This window comes from Pollachius pollachius, assembly GCF_949987615.1.
Source record: "Pollachius pollachius genome assembly, chromosome: 12".
Taxonomy (NCBI): Eukaryota; Metazoa; Chordata; class Actinopteri; order Gadiformes; family Gadidae; genus Pollachius; species Pollachius pollachius.
The window spans coordinates 11,995,392-12,007,396 of record NC_136945.1 but is presented as its reverse complement, the minus strand read 5'-3'; the positions used below and the strand labels follow the sequence as shown (position 1 = coordinate 12,007,396).

General features: G+C 47.7%; 1 protein-coding gene across 1 annotated transcript in view; it reads right to left on the bottom strand.

Annotated features, from left to right (window-relative positions):
- Positions 1-843: 843 nt before the first annotated feature.
- The window catches only part of adamts9 (ADAM metallopeptidase with thrombospondin type 1 motif, 9), a gene marked incomplete at its 5' end in the record, with an annotated part of 28,523 nt that continues 17,361 nt past the window's right edge, over positions 844-12,005 (bottom strand). The window contains 7 exons of the mRNA XM_079747836.1: positions 844-1,101; positions 1,631-1,792; positions 3,088-3,336; positions 5,326-5,493; positions 5,613-5,720; positions 9,906-10,025; positions 11,373-11,534. Coding sequence (XP_079603962.1) covers positions 913-1,101; positions 1,631-1,792; positions 3,088-3,336; positions 5,326-5,493; positions 5,613-5,720; positions 9,906-10,025; positions 11,373-11,534 — 1,158 coding nt within the window. The 3' untranslated portion in view covers positions 844-912. The remainder of the gene's footprint in view (positions 1,102-1,630; positions 1,793-3,087; positions 3,337-5,325; positions 5,494-5,612; positions 5,721-9,905; positions 10,026-11,372; positions 11,535-12,005) is intronic.

Below are 12,005 nucleotides of genomic sequence, written 5' to 3'. Positions count from 1 at the left end.
ACCAGCATATATCTTGGTCTACCAAGAAGTCGTGTGCAGCACCACATTCTGGAGGTTACAGTTGACTCTTTGGATGATTACAATAAAAAAGGCATCGTATATTCCTGATATACAAAAACATTCATCAGTATTTGCATATGAACAACGATTGGCTACATGTGCGAATACAAAAAGCTAAGACACAAAATAAATCATTTGTTAAGGTTAATGCTATATACAAAAGATAATAAAAGGAAAGAAATATCTTATGTAATAAATTATCTTTAAAAACAATATCTTACAAACTAATTTTGATTGTAATACAAAGTGATCCTGATGTTTAGTTGTTTTCTTCCAACACTGTCACAAGGGACCGACAACAGTTGGTATGGAAACTACAACACGCCAAGAAATGTTCTGGTGGTCACAGCTGTCAGCGGAGCATTTGGTTCGATGCTGTCGTCGTGTTTGTTAGCATTAATGTTGAACGCGAGCGAGAAGCTCCAACACTAAGAGGAGAACCCCAAGCGATAAGGGGCACCCCTCTGACGCTAGGGGGAGCACCTCCAACGCCAAAGGGTAGCACCTTCGACCTCCTCTAAGTGCAACAGAAACACCATTCCAGTGGTCTTGAGAACATCGACCGATCAACAGAGGGAGAGGTGAGATGGGTTAGTCGATGGTGGGGGTGGTGGTGGGGGGTAGTTGCAGGAGGGCGAGGAACAAAAGTGTGACTTGTGTGATTGTCCAGCACGAACACACACTTCAAATGTCATCCTGCCCCCATTTCATTCGTGTTTTTTTTGGTTTTTGGGGTCATGCAAAAACAGGCTCAGCCATGAAACTCCTTGTGAGGTGGAATATTAGAGACTGTTTAATGGAGAAAAAAAAAAGCAGGGGGTTGGAGACAAAACCAAAAAAGGTAAGTATGTTTTACGAGCGTACCGAGCTCCATGGGTCCGTGCTCCAGTGCGGGTTCGCCGAACACGACTGAGTATTGCACTGCTCGCGATCCGGCGGTTTGTCCAGGATCTCGCAGCTCAGATGGTTAAAGCGCTCGCCGTTAGGCCGCTGGCAAACCACCAGCCTGGTCTTCACCCCGCCTCCGCACGGCTTGGTGCACTGCCACACACACACACACACACACACACACACACACACACACACACACACACACACACACACACACACACACACACACACACACACACACACACACACACACACACACAGGAACAAGGCTGTGAGTGACATGTGATAACAGGCTTACATAAATATACATTAAGGACGCCTCATGGTTGTTACACACCGTGCCAACCAGCCGACTATGATAGAGGCCGGATCCAATTAGAAAGAGAGTTTTACCAATAGTAACAGACAGACGGACCGACAGATAAAAAGACAAGTCGATCCAATTGTATTTGTATAGCCATTAATCACAGTTCCAGCCTCAAAGGGCTTCACAGGCAACATTATCCCCCCCTCTCCCTGAGAGGCAAGGAAACTCAAGGAAGAAACCTTGAGAAGGAACGCAGAAAGGGGGATCCCTCTCTCCAGGGACGGTAAGGACTGCTATGAGCTCCACAACGGACAGAGAAAACACATAGACTGATAGGTGTACAGTTAGTGAGCCCGGCGGTCTTCGTCCTACCTCTCCCCAGTTGCCGTACACCCACTGCGGGCAGGGCCCGGACTCACAGGAGCGCTGCTGGATGGGCTTGCTGCGCTCCTCACAGCTGTTGGCAGAGTAGCCGTTCTCGTCCTGGCAGACCACCACCCGGCGCTGGAATCCCCCCGCACACGTGCTGGAGCACTGGAGGCCCCCCCCGCAAGAAGAGAGAGAGGAGGTCAGTCTAGGCCGGGATACTCGGATGTTGTCCGGTAACCGAATACGATGTGTTCCCGTATGGTGCACAGACACACATGCATCACAGAGACACAGAACATGTTACTACTACCGAATTGAATAACGAACGGGCCAAGGGTTTCCGGCCAAAGCAAGCAAGTTGAGTCGAGTTCAGTGGAGGGAGATCAATGGAGGATAAAAAAAACAATGCTTGACTTATTGAAGAATCTAAAGTTAGGCTATTTATTATGAAACTGAAGCCTCCTCTAAATCCCTCTGCAAAGAAAGGCGGAGATATTCTGGGGGACTTTAAAGGAACACACTCCCGTCTCACATCTCACATCCCCCCCCCCCCTTTCCCAAAACAGACATTTCAAAAGCTGGACAGTTCAAAAGGAGCGTCGGTTTAACTCGCACAGAACAACATTAACAAAAGGCTGAACAATGTAGAGTGCCTCGCTCAACGTCTAGCTGCTATATTAAAATACGCTTCCACAGGATGGAGGAAGGAAGAGTCGCTCAAGATAGCTTTCATTGTTTCCCAGAATGATTTAAAAAGGGCTATTTTTGGGCAGATTCAGGGAAACAGATAAACCATCAGTGACCCAAATTTTAAAATAGCCAGACGATATTGAGAGACCGCAGTGACCTTTAAGCTCGGGGTCAAACTTCTGCAGAGCTGCATCTCACCGGACGGATCAGCCCCGTCATAGTGAAGAGGGCTGGGAGGACCGCGTTTGTATATGAGTGAGGCTAGCTCATAGGCTAGCAATATAACATTTATATAGTGGACACCACCTTGAGCTCAAACAAACTGCGGGGGATTTATATGACCATCGATTTTGGATTCCAAAGGCATGTCGGCCCTGCATTATTTATGCTTTCACCATATTTAAATATGTTGAGCCTTTGAATGGTTGTCTTTGATAGCTAATGTTTTTAAAATACATAAAGCACTATGAATGGCCATTGTGTGTGCAGGTTGCTAGGTATATCAATATACTTGCCTTGCCGTACAAATATATAGCATATTTGTATGGGGAAAGACATAGCGAAATCTTATAATCTTATAACACATCACAACGGCCAAGTGCTGGCTCACTTAGGGCAGTGCATCTTTATATTCGTTTCTACTGTGAAACTCCCCATTTTAAATTTAAGTGAGCCTTGTTGGAAGAACAATACCTTTGCTTTGTATAAATCATTTGTGTCTTTCGTCACTTTCAACCAATTTGTAGACCTTAGCACGGGGCAGAACTCACCGCTCCCCAGGGTCCCGTCCTCCACTGGTCGGCCTGGGAGCGTGGCAGGTTGCTCCTGGGGCCCGCGCCGGGCAGGGAGGGCAGCGAGCGGGGGTCCCCGGAGCGGGACGGGCACTGGGACATGGCGCAGTCCTGTTCGATGGGGGGCTGGTCTTCCGGGTCACACTCTGACATGTTCACCTCCTGGTCGCTGAAGTTAACGCACAGCGCCTGACGCGTGGTCTTCCCCTGGCCACAGGACACCGAGCACTGAACGCACGCACGCACACACGCACACGCACACGCATGCATGCACACACACATACAGACAAATGAAACAAAAATATGTATACACACAACCACAAACAGAGATGAAATAATAGATAATGAAACACACACTGTCTACACTAAAGTAAAAACGTGTTCTACAACTGAACACCCATAGTTTGATTGCCGTAGCGCCTGAAGAAACACTGAAGCATTCCCCAAAGACACCACACTGTCTGCACAAAGGACATGAAACATCGCCCACAGTATGAAACAGTTTTACTGCTCCGCTCACAAAGAATGTACATCCTGACCAAGGCTGTATGCAACATGTGGCACCACAGCCATTTCACATTTCATATTATAATACATGGCTTCATGTTTCCCTGTTTGTGAACGCCGTGGATCTACACACGCATACGCCGTGATGATCACCGCACACAACACAAGAGGATTACACTCAAAGAAAAAAAATCAGCCAACTGTACATTCCTCGTACTTTCACGTTTTTTGCATACTAATTTGTTGAGAGACACCCGTAACGCACCAGCCAACCCTTTGGACCAAAAAGACACAATGCCTCGCTTTCGGGGACTCATACTGCTCCCATTAGATTCTCCCATGCCGGTCCTGCATTCCCTCGTGCAGCAGGGACATCTTTTATCCTTACGCAACAGCTGTCTAGTGTAAACCCTTTCCCTAGATTACCAGCACGGTCTGTCTTAATAACATCTCCGGCACGCCATGCGGTCAACGGCGGTGCACTCGAGATATCGCAGAAAGAGGGAATTTGTCAAAGGGTTGGAAAGGCCTGAGATAGAGTCACTGCGTTTTATCCGATATGTTACCCCGTAGAATAAGGTGAGGACACTATTCATGATGTTATATTGCATTATGTCGTAAACACTTTCAGGGTGGTGAAAGAAAAGAGACATTGCTGTACATTTAACTGTGTTTCTCACATGTCTCTATGATGTGTAGATTCAGAAGGGAGGGTTTATGGTGTGTGTGTGCGGCTGGGGCAGGTCTTTGAGGATCACACACACAGCCTTGGGATGAACTACTTCCAGTTTCCTGCCTGAAGGTCAATGAGTGCCTTGAGCATTTGTGTGCATGTGTGCGCGTGTGTGTGTGTGTGTGTGTGTGTGTGTGTGTGTGTGTGTGTGTGTGTGTGTGTGTGTGTGAGAGGGAGGTGGACAGAGGTGTAGGCTGCAGCGCTGTTACACCAGCACTTTGTTTGATGAGAACCATCTGTAAACAAGGAGAGAGATCACAATATGTCCCAGCTCAGACTCCTCATTCCAACGTCTCTCTCTCTCTCTCTCTCTCTCTCTCTCTCTCTCTCTCTCTCTCTCTCTCTCTCTCTCTCTCTCTCTCTCTCTCTCTCTCTCTCTCTCTCTCTCTCTCTCTCTCTCTCTCTCTCTCTCTCTCTCTCTCTCTCGCAAAGCATATCCAAACAAAAACTATCTGAAGTCTCTCTCTAGTGTCTCTACTCTAGTCTCCTACCAACCCTCCACAAGGCCCCACAACAAACCCGCCCTTCCACTTCCAAGAATCTCTCCCAAATCCCTTTCTAAGAACGCAAGCTACGTAAATCGAATAAAAAAATGAAATTAATTCAATTGCAAGGCAACGAACGACATAATGTGTGTAGACACGGTGGATTGTCAAGGGCTGGAGATTGATTATCAGCACACGTGAAGGGAACCAACCCCATCTGCACCGCGATGTGCATGGAAACGATTGTTCATCAGCTACGGTTGACGTGTAACGTGCTGCAGGCCCAGGAGGGGGGGGGGGGGGGGGGGGGAGACCTCGCAGATCCACCATGACGAGCCCTTCAGGATGCTTCATCCCCCTGCATATTGATCTTTCTAACAACCAGCTCGACCAAGATGAGTTCATTGTGGTTCCAGCGTGAGGCGACTCAAACGACAACAACAAAGTCAGCCAGGAGGAGGTTTACGAGGACATGTCCAGCAAAGTGCTTACCGCGGTCCATTCCAGAACCTTCCACTGTCCGCACGCCACCACGGTGCACACCTCCCGCGCCGGGGGCTTCTGGAGGTGGGCACAGGCAGACTCCTCCGCGACCCCGCCCTGGTTGTCACGGCAACTCACGTAGCGCATTCGCGTGCCTTTGCCGCAACTGGCACTACACTGTTGTTTGGGAAGAGAGAGTGAGAGAGAGTGAGAGATTGAGAGAGAGAGAAACATACATACACACACAAACACTCATCAACACACATGGAGGGGAAGGCAGAAGGAGGGGCACTTACTTGTGTCCAGGAGCCAAACCGCCACTGTGTCTTGTGCCCCTGGTTGGCTGGAGTCTTGGTGCCTGGTGGGACAGGGTGGCTGCTGGGACATTGGGCCAGCTCACAGTCCTATGGAGGCAGGGACAGCCAATCAGAGGGATAGACATATATCCACTTACGACTGTATCACAGCAATGTTAAATACTACATTTTGATATTGAAGTCAATAACATTCAAAGGGTGTGCGTTATTTTTCAATCACGGGACACCTCTGCTTTGAACATTTCGTAATTGATGCGCTAAAAATCCAAAATGAACAGAAATGGTCAGATAAAACTATTGACCAGTCGTTACGCTCCAAAAACAATATGCTCAAAGCACAGCAGAACAATATTTGAAATTCAGCTGATGAAGTCCATCAAAACACTATAATATTATGGATGAAAGTAACTGATATCTAACCGTTTTCGGTAATTGTGTCATTAGCGGAATAAACCATTCCTGGGTGTCCTGCTTTTGGAAAATAATGTACAACAAACAACCTGAGCATGGCCTCAGACGCTTCACCACCCCCGCGGTCACTTCATCGTGGTTTATTCCTTACATGGTTTATGAAGGTCTGACCTCTAGGGCCAGCCTTGGACCGGGTTCACGTTTTCTCTTTAGTCATACATATGGTAGCTGACCACGATTTTTTCACCCTGCCGGGCACCCCTAGTCCCCCCTCCCCCCGACCACCTTAGCATAACAATGTGAGCTGGGGTTTGCCGCGTCAGTTCAAACTATGGATTGTGGTTCTAGGCGGCTCAGCGTAAAGCCCTGATCCCTGTCATAACAGGTCCCAGTGGAGCGCTATCCAGAGCTCCAATGCCGATGCTGGCGTGGTTGTTCTGAAAAGCCCCACCCCTCGTTCGACGCCGCCTCACTCCCACCTCACCGCCACCACTGCCGCTATCGACCCATGACCTCTGACCTCCCCCTCCCGAGTATCCGGGGGTCAGGGTTTTTTCCCCCTTTCTAAATGGGTTTGCGTGGCAGCGTCTGAGCAGGCTCCACATTCCACACGCCTCCTGCCTCCCAGCGGAAGCGAACAGGTCCTCTCTCAGGTCCTCTCTCTCTCCCCCGGCACACAACATATCTGTAGCACACAGACGTCGCTTTGTAGACTCGGGATGGTGCATGTTTGTGTGTGTCTATGTGTCAGTTTTTGTGTTCATGTGTATAAGGGTTTGCATGTGTGTATGTGTGTGTGTGTCTGCGTGTGTATGTTTTTGTGTTGTGTTATGTGTCTGAGTGTGTATTTCATTGTTTCTGAAAGTGTGTGTATGTTTGTGAATGTTCTTGTGTGTGTGTGTGTATGTGTTTGTGTGTGTGCATAATAACGACGTTAAGCACCTTGATGGCTGGGGCCCTGCCAAGGTTTGACACACAAAACCTATTCAACCCATGTTTCCTTCCCTCTGATTAACAGGTGAAGAAGTACTTCTCTCTCCAAAACTGGCCTTCCCCTCCACACAGTAACACACACACACACACACACACACACACACAGTGAATCCTAGTGCCAGCGAGCCCCACTGAGCCCTAGCAGGTCCAAGTGAGTCCCAGTGAGTCCTAGTGAGCCCCACTGAGCACTAGCAGGTCCTAGTGGGTCCTAGTGAGCCCCAGTGGGTCCCAGTGAGCCCCAGTGGGTCCCATTGAGCCCCAGTAGGTCCCAGTGAGTCCTAGTGAGCCCCAGTAGGTCCCAGTGAGTCCTATTGAGCCCCACTGAGCCCTAGCAGGTCCTAGTGGGTCCCAGTGAGTCCCAGTGAGCGCCACTGAATCCCAGTGAGTCCTAACGAGTCTCAGTGAGCCTCAGTGAGGCCCAGCAAGGCGCAATGGCCATGTCATGGTCATTGGTACTGTCTGTGAGAACATCTTGTTGTGTTACATTGTAAATGCTTAAATGTTTACCATGTTTAAATTTAAGTATAATTGGTTAGAATGGATGTCATTGTGTCTCCGAGACCTAAATAAAGAATCAATTAAATGGAAAAAGATCAAGAGCTGCTGGGGGGGTCAGTCCTCTGAAATGGGTCCAGCGTGAACTTGCCCTCTAAACCACCCCCCACTCCCTGCCTACCGTATCTGCTAGCTCAAAGAAGGGCTCAGTGTAAGATCACGTGAAGCTGGGAGTAGTGATCGAGAGCCCTCGGGAACACACAAACACCAGCACACACACCACTTCCGGATTTACGTTAAGGTCCGTTACGATTATAAACAGAAACCGCAACACCTTAATCAGTGAGGTGGGAAGAAGGTAGTGTTCCTTCGAAGTGCCTACTTTATCATTAAATCATCCGCAAACCGGAAAACATGATACACCCAGGAAAGCAAAGCCTGCGCTATTTCTGTGAATTACAATTATCGCCGTATGTAATCAAGCAGACTTCCTTACGAGAGGTGTTGCTGTGGTCATCCCCAAGGCTAGTGGTGAACATCCATGTTCGCTAACCGACAGCAAGCTATAGGGAACATCCATATTCGCGAATCAACGTCAAGCTAGTGGTGAGCATTCATGTTCGCTAACCAAAGTCAAGCTAGTAGTGAATATCTATGTTTTCTAACTGATTGCAAGCTAGTAGTAACCTCGTGGTGAAAATCAATGTTCACTAACAGATCACTTTTTTCCGCATCTGTGAACAATCCAATAGCTCTCTTTCTCAGTCCAAAAATATATATCTCTATAGGGCTAGCACATCAGAATGCATCATGGGATTTTTTGTTGTCGATACCATTTTGAGAACCAAAGAGAGTTGTAAAATCCTGAATAAAACATAAATCTACAGTCAAACTTTTTTTTTTGCCATATCCGGCCTGCGAAACACTGCGGCAGTTTGAAACACAACAACATATCCCCATAATGACAAATAATTTGACAATAAAAGACCAAACGAGGTGAGCCATCTGTCCCACCTATAGTGCTTTGTATGCTTCCAAACCTCATACTTTTAAGGGTAGCCTGCTGTCATTTAAATGTCAGCTTTTTGAGTTTCTCTCTGTTTCCACTACATATTTATTTGGTCTTATTTTTTCATAAAAGAGAAAACTAAACTGAGCTGAACTCTGCTTAATTGATTGAACGAAGGCAACTGCAAACATAGTTTTATGATTTCCAGATTGAGGAATGAAATGGAGCCCTCCCCGTCAATTTAATTGAATAAAATATCTGATTTCCAGACTAGCATATATTATCCATTTGCACCACATTGAAACTTGACAACTGGGAACGTTTTAAATAAAAAAGTTAATCTCTTCAACAAGACTTGAGAATTGACTTGGACTTTCACCAAAAGACGCGCTTGTGTGTTCGTGTTTGTGTGTACTTGTGTGCCTGCAGCCATTTGCAATCCCTAGAGTTGATGTTCTACTCTCCCCTGACCACCCCCACACAAAATTAAACCATTTCCATTTTCCCCTTTCCTGCCCTGAGACATCAGAGAAAGAGGAGCAGAGAGGCCCAACTCACACCTGGCATAAACATGAGTCTTGGGTGATCTTATCACAAGTGGACAGCTCTGAGTGTGTCAGTTAATTAGAATGAGTCTCAAGTGAGCATTTGTGATCGGCTCTTACTTCCCCGCTCAATATGCAAATAAACACATGCATAATTTCCGTTTGCAACGGCCAAATACATTGTAGGGGGAATACATTAAAAACATACAGACGGAGGTTCCGTTAGAATAGTATTTTTTGCTTAGAAAGGTTCCTTACTGATTGAAATATGGTTTAGGTTGCTGAAAGTCTTAAAGGAGCCAATATCGAAAATGTCAATGTATATCAATTTCTGTTAACTATCTATCTCCTAATAAGGTATGGGGACTATGGGGATAATTAAGACTATGGCCCACTGATGGATATTCCTTGTATAAGCAGTATTATGATTGTTACAAACTGGGTTTTCGGCAGCAACAGTGTTGGAATCTATAGGAATCACATACCACTTATCACCAAAGGTGTCGCCACTGAGATTGTTTAGGGCAGGGGACTTTGTAATTTGCCTTTTGTGTAAAATTATTGACCAAACAATGACTCTTTAGAGAGTAGCACTGCTGCCCAATGGCTTGATTATGTTTCTCGCCTTTTCCCTGATGGTCTGAATAACTTGCTCAATCTGTTGCAAGTTGCTTTTTAGAAATATTGACACTAACGGGGGTCTAAAAATTCATCAAGTCTGGAGAGAAACCGGCCAGTTGGCAACACTGAGGCTATGTGAAGAGAGGGATGAGTGGAGGCTGGACAAACTGAAAGCAGACAGTGGGGAGGGGGGGTTACCTGTGTGTCGGTGGGCCGCGTGGCTGCGTTGCACTCCATGTCATCCATGACTCCACCGTAGGAGCCCACCACACACTTCACCGCCCGCATCTGGTAGCCCTGGCCACACGAGGTCGTGCACTGGGGGGGGGGGGGGGGGGGGGAGAAGAGAGACAGGGGGGAGAAGAGAGAGAAAGGGGGAGAGAGAGTGCAAAGAGACATGGGGGAAGAGAGAGAAAGTTAGAGGGAGAGAGAAAGAGTGAGGGGGTAGTGACGAAGGACAATTCAGAGGTAGGGAGCAAGAGAAAGAAACAGTGAGCGAGATGGAGAGAGGGAGAATGTGGTGCAGATCAGTAAAAGGGAGTCAAAAAGACGATGAGTAAAGAAAGGGGAGACAGAGGGGAAAAAGATGTTAATTATTAGTAAAACAAAACAAATGGAGTCACACACACACAGATGTACTGATCTCCCCCCCTCCCTGAACCTCCTACTCCTCCCGCCTCTGTCGTGCAGATGAGAACTTGGCTGTATCACGATGCATGAATAACTTATTCGACACCGCACTGACACTTCTTCCACTGTAGCCAAGTCGGCTCAGCTCCCTCCCTGCCTGGCTAGGTGTGGCACCGGCTGCTATGCCTACCATCCAGCACATGCTTCACTAGACCGCCTCAAATATACCTTAACGTGAGCATGCCCTTTGATGGCATGGTCCCGACCCAATAGGACCGGGGTCCATCAGCACACAACTATCCTGGCATTAGGAGTTCCTCAAAAATGTGCAGCAGCGTACATTTGTCGAACCATAGAAGTGTTGGCATGACACGGACACATCTCTCCGTTCACGTACAAACCCACTGGAACTAAAGCTCTTGAAACACATATTAGGAACCCCCGCCAAAAGCTCTATCTTTAGAGCTCACCTCCCGGCCATTTGTACAGTAAGGTCATTCAGTGATCAGAATCTACTGACCATCGGATCCGGAGCCTACAAAAAAATACCGTAGTACCACATTTAAAAATTCCTAGAAGAAGGAAACTGATCTATTAATATTATTATTAATCCTTATATTTAACAGCTCGATGCCAACTTCTCCTACGAAAAAACCGGACATAATCAACTGCCTAAACTTGGCCTTTTACTTTGGAAACAGAGAGTGTAATCCAACCCAAGGGTTGAGCGGGTCAGGGTTTCACAGAATGCCGATCAAGGGCACGGTACCACTTCCCCCGGTCCCATCCATCCCAGGGCCGGCAGGGCAGACACAACTACACTGAAAAGCCCAGAGGAGACAATAGCACTAACCCCGATCTTGTTCCCTTGCGTTCTGTCGGTTCCATTCGTCCCAATGTCAAAGCGACAGGGACACAGGGAGACACAAGCACTTATCCTGTTCACCTCCATCCGTCCCAACCACAGCACACAAATGCGATGACCGAGCTAACCAGTGGAAGGACAGTCGAAGATCACCCCAGGCTCCGCCTCACCTGTCCCCAGTGGCCGACCTGCCAGGAGGCACACTCCTGCTGCTGACAGGTCTGCACGGACTCAGGCTTGGAGGAGTCGCAGAAGCGGTCGTCCAGCCGGTCCTCACCAAACTGACACCAGGTCTGCCGGTGCTTGTAGCCCTTCCCACAGGTCACCAGGCACTAAGGGAGACACACAGGCGTAGCGTGGTGAGAGGCTGCACTCAGTGTTAGCATGAGTGCTCATCCGCGGCTCACTGGTGAACATGGACACATGGTGCCCATGCCATGTAGGATATGTTGATTTTAACACACAAAATGGCCTTGAATGCAGACTATCCACGTACAAGCTAGCAAGACGGGTTTGTTTATGTGTTGGAAATCAGTGTCTGTGTCGTCGTGTCTGTATGTCTGGGTCTGAGTGTGTGAGTGTGTGTGTGTGTGTGTGTGTACATAGTACAGTGTGCCTGTTTGCATTTAGGAGCACCACATGGGAGATGCAAAACATTTGTGGAATGTGGTCGGCAGCTTTGCGAGCCCCTTGGTCTAGAATGTGTAAACTGTTGGGAAGTTAAGTCCAGCGTTATCCTCTGCGTTGTGGATCCACAGCACAAAGAGACCCATGCTAAGCTAAAACACACATGATAGGATTTC